This window comes from Miniopterus natalensis, chromosome 9 (genome assembly GCF_054644295.1).
Source record: "Miniopterus natalensis isolate mMinNat1 chromosome 9, mMinNat1.hap1, whole genome shotgun sequence".
NCBI lineage: Eukaryota > Metazoa > Chordata > Mammalia > Chiroptera > Miniopteridae > Miniopterus > Miniopterus natalensis.
Window position 1 is genome coordinate 13,158,481 of NC_142089.1, and position 20,309 is coordinate 13,178,789.

Consider the following 20,309-nt stretch of genomic DNA (forward strand, 5'->3'; position numbering starts at 1 on the left):
TCCTGAAAGTCCTCTGGACAAAGGTAGATACAATCAGCTTTACAAGCCCCACTGAACGCCTGAGAGATTAACAAATACATTGTTTTTGCTGGCAGCTGGCCAGGGGTTTCATGCGAACCAGGACAGAAGACAGCTAGAAGCTAGCAAGTGATGAGAGGCCCATGTTCTGGGACAGCAGCGTTTAATATCCCCTGCCTCTAGGGCCAGATGCCATTGTCCTCTGAGGGGAAGGGGTCCATAGGCCCGTCTGGGATCCCTGTGCACAGGTGTGCGCCTGGTCCACCAGGAGGCCCTGCCTGGGAGCTGGAGGGAGGCATCTCTAATTTGAGCACATACACAGTGCTCGGCACCTAGACGCACCCAATAAATGCCTCCGTATGAAAGAAATAAAACCCCGCTGCTGACAAAGTGCCCACCCCTCCACCCCGGCCCTGGCCTCCTGCTATCCCCGAAGAGCCCCCTGTAAAATAAAGGAACTGCAAGCAGGACCTGAGGAAGTGGGAGCCTGTCATTAGACACAGGCAGTCAGCACCAGGCCCCAGCCTGAGCCCAGACCTTCCAAAAAGCAGCAGCTCCCTGATGCTGCTGCAGGGACAACTGGACATAGGCTGTAGGCTTCGGCTCACTGCCGTCTCCATTGCCCCTCTGGACCTGGAGATGGTGGGGACAAGGCAACTGCCCTCGGGAAGGGAGACAGCTACATGCCAGGAACGTGGTCTGGGATTCTCACCTCCCCCTCTCCTGCCCCTCTTAAACTAATCTTACCCTCATCTGAACTCTCCCCCAGCCCTGGATTTTGCCTTCCTTATATATGCCACTTTCTAACTTGTATTTATAGGGGTTTTTTGGTGTGTTTAAAAGATGCAGTGGAAAGAGACAAAAGTCTGGGCTCAAATCTCAGCTGGACCATCTGTTGCCTGTGTGGCCTGAGGCAAATGACTTGACTTCTCTGAGCCTCAGTTTCCCATCCTGAACTAGAGTTATAGGCTTACAAGGCTTCATTCTCCCGGGCCTGCCTGCTAGATTCTAAACTGGAGGACAGGATCTCAGGTCTCTGTGTGGCCCTTGTTTTTGTTTGGAGCAAGGCCCTGCATGTGGAAAGACCTCAGTGGATGAGGTGGGACAGATGGATGAATGGGTGGATGGATGGATGGATGGATGGATGGAGGATGGATGGACGGGTGAACATACTCAGTTCCATTACAAAGGAAAAGCTGAGAGGACCAGGTTGGCACGTCTCCCGGGTCCTTCACTAGGCAAGCAGCTCCTAGAGGGTGCCCTTTGGCCCATGCTCTGGCTTTCAACCCTGCAGAGAGCCCAGCCATGGAGGCTTTGTCCTCAGGTTGGCCCAGGTCCTTGCCTGAGGCCTGTGGGGAGAGAGAAGGCCGAGCTCCTCGAGCCTACTGTACCATCCCTGAGATTTCAGCTCCATGGTGACAGGACTTAGAGCGGGCTCGTGTGGTACTCACCTCTGGCTCTGAGTGACACGTCGCAGTCTCCTGTTGAGCCTAAACCATGCTGGTCTTCCCCACAACTCCTGCACTTGAACCCACACTCTGTGTCAGAGGCCTCAGCCTGGCCTGGTGACTAAGGAGCACTGTATCTTCCCCAAGTCTACCTGTTAGTTGCTCAAAAGTGTCCATGCTTGTGTATTGAGAGAGGCACCGACACAGCAGGAGGCATGGTAATGGCAGGCCTAGTTTGAGTTGTGGCTCGGTCACTTGGGCATCGTGCCCTCCCCTGTAAAGTGGGACAGGGAATACCCCCTTGCAGGTTGTTATGAGGGTGAGAGAGAAAGTCCGTGAGCTGCTTGAAATGTTGTGGGTACCCCACGTGTGGGAACCGTCACCATCACCCTTGTCACTCATAGGGGGCCCCAAGAACAAGGCGCGTCCCACAGCCTAGCTGCATCTCTTCTCTTGCAGGATCTTGGTCAACATGGACAACAACATCATTCAGCACTACAGCAACCATGTCGCCTTCCTGCTGGACATGGGGGAGCTCGACGGCAAGATTCAGATCACCCTGAAGGAGCTGTGAGCTCCCCTTGGGGTGAGCTCCAGGCAAGGAGCCAGCTGAAGTGGCTCCAAGCCGCACACAACCTCTCCTCATGCCTCAGTGCTGTTACTTGAACGCCTTCCCAGAGGGAAGAGGCCCCTGAGTCCCAGACGTCAGGGCCAGGAAGGGACCTGGGAGGTGTCCTGATCTGAACCCCCACCTCATGCTTGAATCTACTCTGCACTCCTGCCAGTGCCTGCTCAGCCAGAGACAGTGTCGTCTTGGTTAGCATACCCGACAGACTGTGTCTTCCGCAGTCGCTCTGCAGGCTGCCTGTCCGGATGGCGGAGGTGGACCCATGCTCCCCAAGCTGACTTGACCACTGTCCGCTCCCATTCTTGGTTATTCCATCAACTCCAGACCAAGGATTTCTCGCCCTTCGGTCAGTTAACTTGCACACACTTGATTTTCAGTGCAAATGACTTCTAAAGGACACTATGGTGGAAGCACCTCTTTCTCGTGGACTTCCTCCGTGCCTGATGTAAATAAGAGAGCTGATCGGCCAGAACCAAGTGGCTGCTCCGTGAACGACCACCATGCCTGCTCGCTGTTGTACACATTTCCCGGTTACAGTTTTCATTTATGTTATATACATATATATAAGTATATATTGTATATATATGCAACATTTTATATTTTTCATGGATACATTTTTATCATTTCAAAAAATGTGTATTTCACATTTCTTGGACTATTTTTTTAGTTGTTCAATTATGCATTTTGTATACTCATATAGTATTTAGTAATAAAATTCTGCCTATGTATTATTTCAAATGCCACACCTGGTCCTTTTGTGAAAGTCTGCCCGGAAGAGAGGGTGAAGGGGACAAGGCCTCGCTCCTCCTCATCCTGTGAGCCGTTTGCCCTGGACTTGAAGGGCAGCGGTAAGTGCTGGGCGCTGGGAAAGCAGGCGGCCGCACCCGGAGGGCAGCAGAATCCTGACGCCCAGGTCTCTGTCCTGCGTGGGCCCACAGGCTGGATGTTATGACCTTAGGCTCACTGACTGGACATGAAGAAGTCCTGGGAAGGGTCAGGATGACCTTGCTGAGGACCTTGTAGCTGGGGCCAGTGGGCAGAGCCCAGGGCTAGGAGCCATGTGACCTGAGTTCTTGGGCCAACTCTGCCCCTGTGCTCTTAGCTAAAGTCATTTTCCCTGGAGCCGGCTCCTACCAGCCCAATGGCCTGCTAAGGTCCCCCAGGGTCAGAGGGACCTAAACACCAAGGCCCTGGGGTCTGGCCCCATTGTCAAGAGCCTGGGATCAAAGAAAGGTACGGCTCTAAATGTCAGCTTTGAAAGCATCTTTCAGGGTTTCTAGCACCCAAGTAGACAACTGATGGCTTACAGAAGAGTTTCCTTTAGCCCAAACAAAAAACTTTAAATTGAAATATGGCTGTAAACATCTCAAATCAAGAGATTGTCCATTTTAAAGATTTCCCAGATTCTGTTGAAAAATCTGCAGGCCTGGCAACAATTTGCTGGACCGTATTGGATGCCCCTTTAGACAGGCGGCAGCCTCAGCTCCCAGACCCCCAGACCCCTAGACCCCCATCCCAGCATCACCTCTTTTGCTCCATGCATTGCTCACCCACCCCTGGAAGTCCTTGACCGTGAGCCCCCAAATTCTGGTCCCACTTTTCAATGACCTGCGAGGAGGGGAACACAGGGCTGCCTTTAGCTCCAGACCTCTGCTGCTCCTCACTTAGTGCTCTAGCCACCTCACATGCACCCCAAAGCAATGGGGCACCGGCAGGAATCTGAGGGTCGCATAAAGGCCAGCTTTTGTGAGAAGCAAGAATTCAGTTTAATTGGATGTTATTCCATCCTTCCAACCCCTCCTGAAACGGAGAGCCAATCAGCGGCCAGTTCTGACAGGAAGGCCCAGGATGTAACATTCACAGAGAAGAGTCAAAGGAGGGAGCAAAAGTGAAGTGAGAGGCCTCGTCTGCACTGGGCATCGGAGGGCAGAAGCGTGGGAGAGTTCCACTGACAAAGCGAAAGACAGCGCCAGTATCTGGGGAAGGAGGGAGGTGTGGTTACTTCTGTTTCTTCCTGCTGCTTCGGGAATCGTCTCCTCTGGTCCAGGGGAAATGATTTGACAGGCCGGGAAAGATACATCAACGATTGTGTCAAACTTGAGCAAGAGGTCAGGAAGGAGAAAGGTCGGGTGAAAGAAAGGACCTGCAGGCTCAGGGTGTTACGTGGCTTCCGTGCGCCCCAGCACTTCTGTTTCCAGGGCTCTGGCTCCAGCAGGGTCCTGCCCCCCGTGCTGTTGAATACAGGTTGGATGTCGCAGCCTCTCCTCAAAGTGGGTGAGGAGCACAGGTGACCACGGGGACTGGCTGCCACACTCTTCCTGAAGGTGAGATGCAAAGGCTTAGCCAGGGGCAAGGGGCCCAGGCAAGCCCTTCACGTCTCTGTCACAAGCACCTCTGAGCCTTCCCGGCTCCTAGAGCTGCAGGAGAAGTCTGGAAGCCAAGGCCAGAAGGATGCTCTGTCCGCCCTGCAGATGCACTCGGGGCCCAGATCCCTGGTCAGCACAGGGTGCTAGCTGCTAGGCAGGGCATCTGCCCTCGGCCGCCTGCTCCCTGGAGTCCGAGCTTCAGGAGTCCCTTGCGTCGGAGGGGAGGCGTGCAGAAGCCACGCTGGGCAGGTGCGTGACGAGGTAACTGAGGGAGGCTCTGTCTGCTCATTGCTTCTCAGAAACCAAGGGCTCAGTGGGAGTGGGGGCCCAACCTCCGGGAGGCAGCTCGAGATCAAGACAAATGCAGCAGCCCAGCTGTAACGCCAGGCCCAGTGGCAGAGCTGCCCCCTGCCCCCATCATCAGCCCTGGGGAAGCTGGGTGGGGCAGCTGGTGGCCAGGGCTTTCCCGTGCCCGTGCGGTCGCTACAGCACCGGAATCCACTTGTTGTCCTCGTTGTAGAGAAAGGACTGCTTTCCAGGGAATTCCGGCTTGTACGTGGCTGTGAGGGGAGAGGGGGACAGCAGTAAGAGAGCAAAGGCCAGTAGCTAGAGTCCCTTTCCTTTTTTTTTTTTTTAATATATTTTTTTGATTTCAGAGGGAGGAAGGGAGAGGGAGAGAGAGAAAAACATAAATGAGAGAGTCTCGATTGATCGGCTGCCCCCTGCCCACCCCCTGCCAGAGATCTAGCCCACAGCCCAGGCACGTGCCCTGACTGGGAATCGAACCGCGATCTCCTGGATCCTAGGTCCATGCTCAACCACTGAGCCACACCTGGCCAGGCTGGAGTCCCTTTCCTTTTACATCAGAGCTGGCAAGGCCAGGGGGACTCCTGTCTCAGACCCTGCACCATATATGTCAGGCAACAGACAGTGGAAGGGACTGGCCCAAGGTGATTGGCTCTTAACAGGCTGAGGCAAGACTTGAACTCTGGCTTCCTACCTTCTTTAGCTCCTTTTAACTTCAACAGCAGAAAATTAACAAAAGATCTTTCTATGAAATTTGAGGGGAAAAAAAGTTTGAGTAAAGTGATACTCAAAGAAGCAAGGTGTCAGCTTGGTGGGGCTTTGTTTTGATTTAGTTCCAAAATTTCCAGAAAAGCAAAAGCCATGACCCTGCTGTTCTCTACGGAACCAGCAACTGGGACCACAGGGCTTGGGAACCACAGCCGGGGTGACAGGAAACTCTCACACTGATGCCGGTTTGGTTAACGGGGGCCATGTGCGGCCTCTGTCGGTAACTGGAAGCTGCTGAGGGGGGCATGTGGCAGTCCCAGCAGGTCTGCACCCCCTGGAAGCCAAGGAGGCAGGTGTTTGCGTGTGCTCATGCCCAGAGGCCCCTCAGGGGAGCCCACTGGGCACAGATGATCACAGCAGCAGGCACTGGCCTGACCCGTGTGCCAGGTGTCTCACACCATGCACAGCACAGAGAAGACGCTGAGAGAAAGCTCCTAGGTGGACTGGGCCAAACAGGGCCAGGCCAGGGTCTTTGCAGGCCCCTAGGCCCCCTAAGACCACCCACCAGAGCTCAGGACTTACATGGAGCATTAGTGCATCTGCTGAACCAAACTGAGCTCCGCCTGGTCTGACCAGACAACTTTAAGTTCAAACCTCTGCAGTCCTGTTGGCTTGATGGCATTTCCAAGGCCAAAGTTATGGGAATGGCTTTCTCCTTGACCTGCCTTACAGTTTACTCACCTGTGTCTAGAAGGGAAGGTGTCTCCCCCACCAGACTGATACCTCTGGGGGCAAGCACAGGACTTAAGTCACCTTTGCCTCCCCAGGGTGGGAGCACCATCTGTGCTCACTGAAAGACTGAATTTAACTAGGCCTGGCAGCCACCTCAGCTCCGCCTTCTTCCTCCCACACCACCTGCCCACGTGCACACCTGTCAGTCCCCCAGGCCACCAGGTCTGGTAAGTAGCTAAGGGGCTACAAATAGGTTGGGGGGTGCAGAGCCCACCCACCAGAGTGAGTCCCTCTTGCTGTTATCCCACAGATAGATCCCAGAGGTCACAGGGTATCACTGCTTAAGCTCACCCGTGAAAAGGGAACAGAACAAGGTGGCTTAAAGGAGCTGTTCCAGGGAACAGTCCCTGAGCTGTTCCATGACAAACCAGGCACAGAGGGGGACGGCCTGGGTTCTGCCCCACCCCTCACTCCCTGAGGCCTGTGGACACCTTGCTCTCTAGGCTTCCCCGTCTATGGAGTGACTTGGCCAGACTACGTCTTTAAACATTTTTAAGAACATGGACTCTTTGACAACCTGACAAAAGCTATGGCCCCTTTGCCCAGAAGAGAATGTCTGCAGACAAGGTCAGAGTCGCAGACCCCCAAGAGCCTGCCTCGGAGCCTCTCGATGTTCACGGTCCTTGGTTATGAATCCCTGGCCTGGGTCATCTCTAGGAGCCCTTTCACTTTAAAAAAAAATAATAATAACAAAGAAAACTTTTCATACTCTGAAAGTATAAGCTGAAAAGTCTCCTAAATCCACTCTAACCCCTATAACCTGTTTGGCAAACAGCCTATAAATCAGTGGCATTTGATGGCCCAGGAATGACAAACAATTCCAGATTCAGTTTTTACAATCATTTCAAACAGTCCTCTGACCTGGGCCGGGCAGATCTGGCTGGGTCGGCGCCGCTGTCCACCGTCTGGTGTTGGACACGAACGATGCACTGGAGATTAAATGCTTGGGGGGCCCAGTGTAGTCCACGATCTCGTACTGACCAGGGCCTGGGAGAGGTGGCTTCAGGGGCTGAGACAAAGGCTGAGTAGAGAAGTTCAGAATGGGGTGTCTCCTTTAGAAAAGACAAAATGTGAAGGTATCACTAAAGCAGTCTATCGGGGAAATGGTACTTTTTAGACGTAGCCAAGACCCGCCCAGCACCAAGCCGTCTGCAAGAGGACTGGACATGCACTGGGAGACCCGTTTCCTCCTGTGGACCCACTGCTAGTGACCTGGGGGCGGGACCTCAGCTTCCTCATCTGCCAACGGTAATCATAATAGTACCTACCTTGCAGGCCTGTTGTCAGGGTTCAATGAGATGGTACGTAAAACACAGACACAGCCCAGCACCAAGTGAGAGCTCAGTTCGCCTTGTTGCAGTGAAGTGACTGAGCTAATCAGGAATGGCAGACAGCACTGATCTCACTGTCACCTCTGCTCAGTTGGTAGTGCCTGGCTGGAGCTCTGTGTAAAGAACTGAGGCTTCCCTGGGCTTTCTCGGAAGAGCATTGGTGATCTACTTGTGATGTCTGCCATGGCCAGGGAAAGAAAACAGGCAACCTGAATTCTGGGGACTTGCTATCCTGAGACTAGTAGGTCCTCTAGAAGCCATCCCAGAATCCTACCACATATCTTCCTGTCAAGGCAGGACGTGGGAGTAGAAAAATACTGGGTTAGAAATTAAAGGACCTCTGAAGCATAACACTCACCACTTCCATTGCAATTGTCTGTTTTCAGGTCTGTCTCCCCCTCCTTCAGAAAAGGGAGTATTTCATGAATGAAAGAGGAACGGAACCTGTACTTAAGCCCTAGCTCAGACACTAATTCACTCTGGGCCTCAGTCTCCCCATCTGGAAAATGAGGCAGGGTGGACATGACCTCTGTGATCCCTTCTAGCTGTGACGTTCCATCAAGCCTTGATTCAGGGAGGCTCCACTGAGTTGCCCAGGGAATTCTGGAATTGTTAAGGGAATCATACTACTTTCCCGGCCATACAATAGAAGGGCTGCCTGCTCCTGCCTCACACTGAAGCTTCTCCTAAGGTCTCTCACCAAAAGAGAAAGTCCTCAGAGCCCTGTACAACCACAGGAGACGCCCAGCTGGAAGCCAACCCACTGGACCAGAGGAGGGAACTGGGATTTTTGGCCACTAAAACTCTGCCGCCCTCTGGACAACACCTTCTGAAACAGAGGTGCTCTTAAACTCAGAGAGCACATGGGCACCTTGCAGAGTCATATCCAACCTCTGTATTTTGCTAAAGAAACTAGTGCCCAGAGAAAACAAGTTGCCCACAGTGCAGAGCACATTAGTGGCAATGTGGGTGCCAGAACCCAAGTCTCAAATGTCTAACAATTAGGGGAAGGCATCAGGGCAGAGGGGAATTGTTGAATCTTCGAGTCACACAGACCTGGGTCTGAATTCTGGTCATGCCACTCACTGGCTGTAAGACCTCAGGCAAGTCCCCTGACCTGTCCACCTGCAGCAAGGTGCAATACTACCCATTATATAAAGGAGTTGATGGAGGAAAGGCATGTAAGGCGCCTGACATAGTGCCAGCACACAGTAAGTGCTTAATAAACGTAGTCATTGTTATTATTATGGTCCCTACTTGGTCTCAGAGGAGCAACCGAGCCTCAGCAAAGGGAGGCAGAGTCACCCAGAGGGTGGACACTCCCACCGTCAAGGGAGGTCGTTGAAAGCCACAGTAAACCTTCCTGAGGCTCAAACCACTGGCTTTGATGATTATATTTAGAACAAAGGTGCCCATAGGAAAAGGGGGGAAACACAGCCTCCTTTTTCCCCTCCAGCTGGCATGGAAGAACTGGTTATATTGTGTGATCAACCACCTCTCCCCTTATAAATAAAAGCTGTCTGCTCCTTGTTCTGGCTTCGGTCACCCCTTCAAAGAACTCCCAGAAATTTGATGAGTGTGTGACTGGCCTCATTGAGAAACAGGCTTGATTCCTGGACATTAGGTCTGAAATGAACCAACCGTTGTATGAGGTCACCACACTGTCTGGGTCATCCCCAAGCCCGATTCTTTGAGATGACCATGAGGTGTCTACTTTCCCATCCAGGCTGCAGGAGGCTAAGCAGGCCAGGTCAGTGTCTCGTCAGCATTCTTGGCGAAAATGGGTGAGAGAGGTCCGTCAACCTCTACTCCGCCCACATGCCCAGGAATGGCCCAGCTCTGCCAGCTCAGCTCCCCAGGTCCTTAGAGAGCATCAGCCACGTGTGCGGCTGTGCAGTGGGCATTCTGGGGAGTCTGGGCTTTTCTGTGCTAAGACACAGACCCCAAATACTCCTGAGGGCTTGGCAGTCCACTGCCAGTGGCAATCATGCTGGTGACAATTGAAGGCAGTAAGGCTTTGCACTCAGACCAATGTCCCCAGTCACTAGCTGTGTGTCCTTAGAAAAGTCTCTCCACCTCCCCATGCCCGTTTCTTCTTCTATAAAATGATGAATAATAATACCTGCCACCCAGGGTTGCTATGAAAATTAGCTAGTGCTTTACTTGCATTATTATTTTGAAAATATGAAATGTGAGACTAGAGATAAAAACTACATTGAGCCCAGACGGTGTGGCTCAGTGGCTGAGCACTGACCCATGATCCAGGAGATCCCGGTTTGATTCCCAGTCAGGGCACATGCCCGGGTTGTGGGCTCGATCCCTGGTAGGGGGCGTGTAGGAGGCAGCTGATCAATGACTCTCTCTCATCATTGATGTTTCTGTCTCTCTCTCTCACTTACTCTCTCTGAAATCAATTTAAAAATTAAAAAATAAATTAAAAAAAACAAAATTGAGAGTGCAGAGAGAGAGACAGAGGCTAATTCCAAAGGAGTGAATTCAGAAATCTACCCCAGGAGAGAGAGGACTTGCCCTGAAAGGTGCCCAGGAACCCTTCGGGTAGAAATGGGGGCATTTCCAGCAGAGGAGAGAGCAGGGCAACCCACGTGACAGGAACTGGGTTGTAAGGCGACAAAGGGTGAGCCACCTTGACTGCTTCAAACCTCAATCCAGCCATGATTTCTGGGTTGTTGGCTTGTTTCTGACCCTGCTGAGAAGCTGAAGGAAAACCTTGTGTTTATGGGCTCTCAGTCCAGCCTAACGCCCCGTGCCACCTTCCGGAAACACCCACCGCACCACACTGTCCGGCAGCTTTGCACCTGTGCCACGCTGTTTCTCCCGCAGGAGCACCTGCTTTCCCCGCAAACGGATTCAGCCTCCGCTTCTCCACCGCAGCAGGGAAAGTGCTCTAGCCACAGCCCCCCCCTCCCGGGGAGCCCGGGTTCTGGAGCCTGAGGGGCCTGGACTCCACTCCCCGCTCCAGCCAGCACCCTGGCGAGTCTGCAGGTCACCTGCGGAGGCTCCGTACAGAACTGCCCCGTAGGACGGGGAGGCATGACACAGATAACGTCGGTGTGGCCGGGCCCGTGCATCCTGGACGTTCTGCCCCCCGAGAACATGCTGCGTGCTCTGTGCTCACCTGCCCGGCTCTTTAGGGGAGGGGGGTATGTCTGGTTCATTCTGAGGCCCCATCCCTATTGCTGCCGGGACATTTGCTGAAAGGCAGAGAAGAGCAGAGGGTTTGAAGCAAGTGGGGGAGCCCAGACATCTGAGTGCCCCCCCAATCCCCTAGATATTTTTATCATGGTCCAGATCTGGGCGGGGCTGGGCAAATGGCAAAGGTCAGGCTGGATCAAACCCAGGGCAGCCCTCGGTGCTTTGTGGCAGGGCTTTTATGAGCCTCATTGCTCGGTTATAAAAGCCAACGCGGTCCTGCCCCGTGGAAAGAAAACATCTATCAAAGGCTCTGCGTTGGCCACAGCTGATTACGTGTGTTTGCGGCTTCCAACGTGAGCTGTTTGCAAGTCGTGGGGAATAATGAATGTGTCGGAGGACTCAGCAGGTCACTGGGGGCCAGGACAGCATCGGAGACCCTCGGGACACTCCCAGGCACAGACTCACTCTGCCTCGGGGGTTCCCAGGGTCTAGAGGACAAAGGGGCAATTTTTTCTCTTCATTAAAGGGCAGCCGATGCCCCGGGGGCGGAACGCGGTGTCTGTCTAACAGGGTAGCAGGTGACAGATTACAGCGTTCGGGAAGCCGCAGCCGTATCTAACTGAAAATCCCAGGGGAACTTTAGGTGGGTCCCTCGTAATTACCTAAATTGAAGCGGGGCAGGCGGGCTTGATTCTTGGGCCCTGGCTGGGACAGGACAGCGTGTGGCTGCGAAGCCAGAGGCTTAGAGCCCCTGGAAGCGGGCCTGGGTCAGGGAAATGTCAGTGGAGCTGCACCTCCTTGCGGGCGAGCAGGAGTTGGAAGGCAGAGCAAGGAGGAACTGTTTTGATCTCCAAAAGCCCATATCCCGACTCACCCTGACTGATGGAGTCATCACTGTGACGAATGCTCAGGCCTGAAGAAGGGAAACTTTGACTGACACTTCTCTGCGCTTCTAAAGCCGCCTGGAAGCTGGTAAATCTGCTTAGCTTCTGAGTCAGCAGAGTGGCCAGAGCAGACACCTGTGCCCTGCTCTCCAACTAAGGAGCCCAGAAAGGGCGCGCTCACCACCTGCCAGCCCCTCGAGCAGCACCCACCCTGCAGGGGCCCCTCAAGAAACACCAGTCGGTGTAAAGGACCGTCTTCAACATATATAAAAGCTTACCGTGCACCGTACTTGGTGAGCTTTGTGGCTTATCTTATTTCATTACTGGAAGCACCTAATGAAGTGTTTGTCCCAATTCACAGAGGATGAATTTGAATTTCCCAGGAATTCAGTGACCCAATGCCCCCAAATTTAAGAGACACTGGGCTTAACAGGTTCCTTTACTGCAGGCCTTCTCAGAGCCTTTAATAAGCCCATGCTCACTGTGATGCTCCTAGGGGCAGAGGGTTTGTAAGCAGTGTTTCCAAGGCTTATTAACCAAGGATCCATTATTCACAACGCATCACAGAGAGCCAGGGAGTCCTGGATACCCCCAGACATGCCAGAAGCAGCCCACTGCCCAGCTGGAGAGACTGCCATAGGCTGCCTCCTGTATCCTAATATGCCTGTAGGATATGGAATAAGAGCTGCTATAATAGTAACAGCTATTTCCAAGCCCTTTCTCATCTAGTCCCTACAGAATCCCAATGAGATCAGGTTCTTATCTCCACCTAAAAATGTGGAAACTGAGGCTCAGGGAGGAGAAGTGTCCTCAAGGGATGGAGTCAGGACTCACACTCAGGTCTGCTAAGCTGCTCTTTTTGCTGGCAGAGTAGGGGAAAGGTGGTGTGCAGCAGTGCCCTAAGCCAACCTGGAGGCGGGAAGTCTCTGATGTTTAGAGAGAGCCTGTTCCTGGAGACTGTCCTGCCCTAGTCCTGAGCCCCGGAGCCTGTGAAGGGTCAACGTGCAGAACCCAGAACCAGAGGGCAGAAGCAGCTTACCCTGCGGACTCCACCTGAGGCCTGAACCCCTTGTCTAGATGCTGAGCTGCGTTTGTCACCGTGTCTTGCTCATCTCTCCAACTCCCCTCCCCTTGCCCTGGACCGACGGAGTATGCCCAACATTGCCAGCCTCCCTGGGCTGCCCAGGCTTCTGACCTACTGTGGCTCTGAGCCCAATTGCCTGCTCTGAGATGCCCAGGTGCCGGTATGCTCAGTCCCAGCCCCTCTGGTCAGCCCTCCCAGCCAGTCCTGCCTGGAGACTATAAAGGGGTGAGGTCTTAAGATGGTACTGACCTTAACTGCAGTTAGTTTTATAAGTCCTAGAACCATTTGAGGAATAAATAAGCGCTGTGAGGTTTTTTTTAGCCTCTTAGGTGAAAGTAACATTCAATGTACCTGTCTTCTTTTTTAAAATGTGTGTTAATATTGTCATCATTTGCACCTCCTATACACATGCAAAATCTATATTTTTAAATATGCAAACAACACTGTGAGGTGTAAATTACCCCCACTTTACAGACACGGGGGCACAGAGGCTCCTAGGGGTTAGTACAGTGGCCAAGGTCACGACACAGGAAAACAGCAGAGCTGAAGTTTCAGTCCAGTGGGTCTGACCAACTTCAGGGTCTAGGTCTTTAACTATGAGGGCTCCACTGCTCCTGCATGCCCTGCACCCCAGCGGAGGCTTTATGTTATAAAACAGAATAAAGTCAGCACCAGGAGAGCACGACATCATGGGGGACGTGGGAAGGTCCCCACAATGCTAAGCCTGACTCCCAGCAGCACCTTAAGGCAGCTGTGTGGAACTTAGGCAAATGGCTCAGTCTCACGGAAACCCGGCTTCCTCCTCCAGGAAGAATAATTCTTACAACAGGGTAATTATGATAATTGAGTGAGACGTTAAGTTCCTGGTACACAGTAGTTGCTCAATAAATATTATGCACTTGGTAAGTATTTAGTGAGCACCTATACTATGTGTCAACAAGGGACCTGGCACTGTCCTGACAAGCAGCGACACCCCTTCCTCTTCCGCCCACGTTGGGGTCCTTCCCAGAATCACCTCTCAAAAGAAAGATCGGAATAGCCCGGACTCACGGGATAAGAGTCTTTTTCGGAATTTTGATGTGCTCATTCAGGTTGTAAGAGCCGGGCCCCGGGCCTATTGATGTCAGTTTTAGTCCACGGCCAGTTTTCGACCTAAAACAGGACACTAATATCTTCGGTGACTGCTTCACAAGGGACTCGTTGATATTGTAATACCCTAAACAGAAAAAAAAATTTTAAACAGAGTAAGAAACTCTTCTCAAATACATCAAAAGCCATACCTTACACCTAAGAATATATTTAATGACTGCAAGACAGTATCACTCCAAGACAAATGCAAGGGCTGCCTGATAGCTAAAAACAATACTCACCATCGAGAGAACCCGGGCCCACGCATCAAGTACCTGGCTCGGTTAATGCTCCCGGCATCCCGGCAATATGGGCGTATCGCCTCCATTCTAAATGCGTGGAATCTGAGACTCAGAGACATTGAATAACTGGCCCAAAGACGTCCATCTAACCAGGGACTAAGCCCGGCTTCCTTCTCTATGCAGGAAGAAGATGAATTCTCCCAACAACAGGGTGGGTATAATAGTTGAATAACATTTTAGGTTCCTGGCACATAGTTGTTGTTTCATAGCTATTTTGCAATCAACAAATATTTATTGAACACCTACTGCGTGGGCCCAGGGCCACCTGTCTCCAAAGCCCATGCTTTCTCACCAGGCCCTGTCTCAGGAAACTGTGTCAGAATAAAACTAATGTGACTGTGCACAAGGCTTCGAGGGAGAACAGAATGATCTGAGCTGGAGAGAAGAGGGAGCAGTCTCACCCCTAACTTGTCGTAGCCCTGTCAATGGGCGCAGGCGGTCTGTAGTACTAGCAGCAGTCTAGGCAAAAGCCTGAGGGTGTCTGCACACCCAGGCTTCCCAGCACTCAGAAACTAAGAAAATGATTCGACATAATGGAAAAACTCTAATCATAAAGATGTACAGCACAGCGGTCACTGCACTGTGGGAGAGAGTAGCCTACATGCCTGCAGCCCCATCTGGTGCATCAGCCCTGAACATGACAGATATGAGGACCACACGGCCACACGACCGTGTTTCTGAAAAGAAAGTAGAGCAAAGCCTGAAAGTCTCTTTGTACTATGATGACATGTAGCTATGAATGCATATGTCTGGATGAAAACAGGTGGGAGCCCAGGAGAGTGGAAGTAATTACATTAGGGGTCACATTCCGGGTGGGAAAAATATTCCAGATTCCCTAAATATTGTAGAGTGGATTCTGTTTTAAAGAAAACGTACTTTTCCATTGCAAAAGTACTGAAAACAACACTACTACTTGATTAGCAAGATTTTACTTAAATGGTCATGCCCAGTGCTGGCAAGGGCAAGGACAAGGGCAAGGGCAAGGGCAAGGGCAAGGGGAAAGGGCCTTGTAGAAGCAGGAGGACACATTGTCCCTGCACTGAGGGCAATTCGATCAAAAAGAGCAAAAACCTTAGTTTACATACCTTCTGACTTAGCAATTTCACTTTCAGCAATTGATGTAAGGAAATGCTCTTGATTGTACACTAAGTTGTGAACTAAACAGGATGTTTGCTGCCATTGCATTTATATTAGTGATCAGTTTAAAACTTTAATTTCCAACAAGGGCATTTGTTCCTTAACTTATGGTACCACCATACAATGGGCTACTATACATCCGTGTAAAAAATGATGTTAGTTTGGCTGGTGTTGGTCAGTGGTTGAGCATCGACCTGGGATCCAGGAGATGGGGGTTCGATTCTCGGTCAGGGCACATGCCCTGGTTTTGGGCTCAATTCCCAGCAGGGGGCTCTAATCATAAAGATGCACAGCAGAGCGGTCACTGCACCGTGAGAAAGAGCAGCCTACATGTCTACAGACCGATCTGTGCGGGAGGCAGCGGATCAATGACTCTCTCATCATTGATGTCTCTCTCTCCCTCTCCCTTCCTCTCTTTGAAATCAATAAAGACATATTTTTTTTAAAATGATGTTCTAGGAGGATTTTTAATAACTTGAAAAGATGTTCTCAATATATGGTTAAGTTAAAAAAAAAAAAAGGCAGATGTCCAGTTAGCAGCATTTATAATATTGGTATATATCTATCACCTTTCTGTTTCTTTTTCTCTCTCATTTACTGCTGCCAGAAAAGGTTAAAGCAATACTTGATTATAAAATGCTGAAAAGCAGAAGAAAAGGGCCTGCATTTTCCCATGGCCCCGAGAACCCAGGGTTACACTGGTTCCTGGGCGTCTGGACTCTGCTTCAGGATGTTGAGCTCACAGGGCGGATTCAATTCTGTACACTCATTTTTCAAGTGACACTTTAACACAGGTCTTTCCCCATGTTCTAATAGCTTTTTTTTTTTTTTTTAAGGAAAAATAGAGGGGGACATTGGTGATGTGGTTGGTACATCTAAACTTTAGAAAATCCAACCAGGCCCAGCCGGGCGTGCCTCAGCAGTTGAGCATCGACCTAGGATCCAGGCAATAGGGGTTCGATTCCCGGTCAGGGCACATGCCCGGGGTGTGGGCTGCAGCCGATCAATGACTCTCTCATCATTGATGTTTCTATCTCTCTCTCTCCCTCTCCTTTCCTCTCTCTGAAATCAATAAAGATATATTTTTTTAAAAAAGAAAAAGAAGAAAATCCAACCAGCAAATGGGTAAAGGTGAGCATTCTGCCCAGCGTTGAAGGCGGGGCAGGCTGGACCCGGCTCCCCTGCTCCCAGGCCCTGAGGTGGGCACACAGCAGCAGGACACAGCAAGGATGCCAATCACCCTCCACAGCAGGTTTTCTACCCCCAAAGGGAAGCAGAAGCCACAGCCTTACTTCCCAGAGGTGAAAGGTCAAAGCAGATTGTTTCTGGAGGAGGGGCAGGTTCCCCGGCCCTGGCCCCTGGCCAGTGGAGGTGGGGGAGGTGTCTGAGGCACCCAGCAGGCATCAAGCCCAATGGGCCTGGATTCAAATCCGATGGGACCCTGGTCTTGTTGCCTGCTTTCTAAGTATCATTTTCACCTGTAAACAAGCTAAAATAATACTATCAGCTCACACCTGAGCATATGATCATGGGCTGGGCAAATGTTCTGTGGGGCTTTGAGAGCACTCGGTAATGAATGGAAAGCCTCTGGCACTCAGTAGGAGTTAACTGAGGCTGGTGGCCCCCTCCCCCTCCTGTTCTCTGTGATATGGGGATCCCCCCCCAGACCTTCCTGCGGGGAGTGGGCACCTGTGGCTCGCTTAGAGGGTGCCACATCAGGGCCTCACTGGTGCGGCCTCTGGCCAAACCCCAGGGATGCCGGCTTTGTTTTCCTGTATAAACAAACAAGGTGGGGCTTTGCCCAGGATGATGCAAGGCAGGGGAGCTTTAGCCCGGGCTTAGCCTCCTAATTAAGGCTCATTTTGTTATTCAGCCTCAGACTAATCTCAACTTTAATCTGGATTTGCCTAAATCTGACATGCGCTGCAGTTTTATTCACACCCCCTCCTAGAGGCATGATGGCAGAGGCAAACCCTGCTCCTCCTATGGGCTCCGCGGCGGCTACCTAAGGGGTCTTCAGTCCCCTTAGGGAAGGCCTAATGGAATGAGTGCTCCTGCAATATGGCCCTCTCTGGAAACTTTTCTCTAGGACCCCAGGGTAGGGGAGGAGGTCCGAGGGCACAGGAGGGCACATCCCAGCGGGAGGACACTTGCAGGCCAGCCCTGTGTGTTCCTGAATGCTGGCGATTTCAGAAGTCACAACGGAATGGCAAGGCAGCAGTCCCCTCAGTCAGGCACCTCTGGGCTTAGGTCTGCCCTGTGGCGCCTGGCAAGTAACTTCAGCTCTCTGAGCCTCCATTTCCTCACCTGGAACACAGGAGCAGGAGTGCGGACCTGTGAGGACAGATGTGTGTGGACTGCATGGGAAACCCTCAGCAGGGAGCAGGAGCTCAGTAATCGGAGCTATTTTCCATCGTTTGCTGACGGGAGGAGTGGCCTCCAGGCTTAGGAGGGAAGGAATACTGCAGCTGAGAGTCAGGGCATTGTGTATTGTGTGCCCCCAGCGGCCTGTGGTGGCTCCTGGGCTGTGGGAACGTGCACACTTCTGAGGTGAGAAGTCACTGCCCCTCCAACAGGGCTGCTTTGGGGACATTTCCAAAGCCAGCCACTCTTCCCCAAAGGAGGACAGCTGGCCTTTTCCTCACCCTTCTCTCTATTCAATACCTGCCTCCACTCCCACCTCCCCAAAACCTAAGTCCTTCCAGGGACGCCCGGTGGAGGAATGGGTGCCCTCAGATCAGATCTAGACATGAACCCTTACGTCAAGGCCAGTGCAAGGCGCTGCTTACCTGGGGCAGGTCCATTTTCAGTGTTAATGAAAACTCCTCTCTGGGTTTTGGACAGAAACCCGGCTCGGGCACTGACGTTGTTTCTCTGCTCGCAGCAAGAGGCGGAGGCCTAGGGAGAGAAACTCAGCATGCTGTGCCTAGCGCCTTCCCTTTCTTTGTCATTGTGCCTGGACAAGGGTCACATCTGGGTACAAAATCAAATTTAAACTTGTCCTTCTCAGAAAATGAACTGACGTGAGCGGGAAAGGTCACCCAATGGTGCCTTCACTGTCACCCCAGCTGGAGCAGTCTGTGAGCTCGGGACCACCAGCAAGCGTCTGGCACAGAGGACAGTGTCCTAGAGAGACAGCCTGCACCCCAGGCATGTGATCCCGCACAAGTGGTTTCACTTCCCTGAACTTGAGTTTTCTGGCCTGTAAAATGGCTCAGATAATCCCTAATCTACTTGACTGAGTGGGGTTGGGGGCAGGAGGTCAATGGAAATCATCTATAGTGAAGTGTTATTTAAAAAAACCATGTAGCCCGGCCAGGCGTGGCTCAGCGGTTGAGCATCAACCTAGGATCCAGGTGATCGGGGTTCGATTCCCGGTCAGGGCACATGCCCGGTTGCGGGCTTGATCAATGACTCTCATCATTGATGTTTCTATCTCTCTCTCTCCCTCTCCTTTCCTCTCTATGTAATCAATAAAGATATATTTTAAAACAAAATTTTTAAATAAAAAAACCATGTAATGCTGTACATGCAAATTATTTTCATTATTTTTCCTGCATTTTTATTCTTTTCAGATCAGAACACTAGGTCCTACGCATCCCCACCTGATACCTGGCTGCTCAAACGGTCCTGCTATAAACACGGGACTTGGGGCGTAAAGAGGCATCATGTACTTTAAGATCACAATCACGTTTGTAAGCACTCTCTTGTCTTGATTTTTCTGGACGGACCAAAAATTAAGAATTTTGGTCGATCCACACCATATACATTTGAGAGTGTCCAGTGTGTTGGGAACTCTAAAAATAACAGAGAAGGAAAGAAAGAACCCCAAGATCACTCCCATGTCACACGTGAATCATACATATTTTAAATGCCAGTTTGCAGCCAGCCTCCTGCATTCATTAGATAAAAGATGCATAAACACTGTACATGGGAAGGCTGGGGATATTTACTGAATGAGTGAAAATATTTGCTGGGGTCAGGATGGTTTGATTTTTCTGTGATACTCCTTTGTCAGAAAAATGTTTCTCAAGAAATGCAGATGGCATTTTGATTTCGTGTTGACAAAGGTGGAGGAATTTAGCTTTTCCCAGGGTCCTAATGGCGAGGCTGCCTGCCGAGACGGCAAACAAAAAGATCAGATGGAACAGGCTAATTACTGGACACAGAGAGAGGAGCCAGGTTGCCGGAGAGGAAGTAATAACATGGGACCAAGGAAAAGGGTTCGAATGGAGAAGCGGGGATCGTGGTGAGCAAAGCAAAGAAAGGCCCGGGCAGACCTCGGTGCAGTGTGGCTAACAGGATTATCGCATTTCTGCTCCTCGCAGGTTGACTCAGCCATTGTTCCCCAGGCCTGAGAAAAGCCACCTGTAGACAAAACACTACTGCAGCTTTATTCGTCACCCAGACGGAAAAGCTACTGAAAAGAGGGCATTTCTGTACACGCTGAGTGCGCGTCCCCGGAAGATTTCACCGTCACGCTAGGAAAATAACTCCATGGGCAGGTCAGAAGAGAATGAAGCCGATTAATTGTATTGCATGGGGAGAAAAACCCAAGATACAGTTAAGTAGAAAATGCACGTGCACCGTGGACAACGTAATCCTCGTACCGGAGGGAGGGCCCGAGAGAGGAAGAGAGTAGGGAAGAAACTGCACCTGGTGTTTGATGGTGGTTTGCTGTGGGGAGCAGAATTGTAAAAGTCTTCCACTCTCTGGTTGGTGGGTTTCTATAATGCTTGAATATGTCTTATGACAAACTTGTATTATTTTCAGAGCCACATTAAAACAATAATGAACAAAAGCAAGCACCTAAAATTGATCTGTTAGCAGAAGGACAGAGCTCTGGCTTGGGAAACGGTCTTTTCTAGATTAAGAACTGTATGCTGATTACTGGGGAGTTACTCCTTTGACAGCATCAACGTTTATTGCATGCTCGCTGAATACCAGGACCTGTGCTGGGCACTGGAGAGGTGAAGCTGGGTGAAGGAGCACATGGTGGGCGGGAGACAGACATACAGAAACAC

General features: G+C 51.3%; 2 protein-coding genes across 2 annotated transcripts in view; one reads left to right on the top strand and one right to left on the bottom strand.

Moving 5' to 3' along the window:
• GRHL3 (grainyhead like transcription factor 3) overlaps positions 1-2,668 on the top strand; it is a 32,466-nt gene extending 29,798 nt beyond the window's left edge. The window contains exon 16 of the mRNA XM_016216213.2: positions 1,926-2,668. Within this exon, the coding sequence (XP_016071699.1) occupies positions 1,926-2,040 (115 nt within the window). The 3' untranslated portion in view covers positions 2,041-2,668. The remainder of the gene's footprint in view (positions 1-1,925) is intronic.
• A 2,191-nt stretch (positions 2,669-4,859) lies between these two features.
• The window catches only part of STPG1 (sperm tail PG-rich repeat containing 1), a 35,617-nt gene continuing 20,167 nt past the window's right edge, over positions 4,860-20,309 (bottom strand). The window contains exons 5-8 of the mRNA XM_016216224.2: positions 18,075-18,183; positions 13,769-13,934; positions 7,128-7,318; positions 4,860-5,020 (exon numbers count right to left, since the gene is read on the bottom strand). Of these exons, the coding sequence (XP_016071710.2) occupies positions 4,944-5,020; positions 7,128-7,318; positions 13,769-13,934; positions 18,075-18,183 (543 nt within the window). The 3' untranslated portion in view covers positions 4,860-4,943. The remainder of the gene's footprint in view (positions 5,021-7,127; positions 7,319-13,768; positions 13,935-18,074; positions 18,184-20,309) is intronic.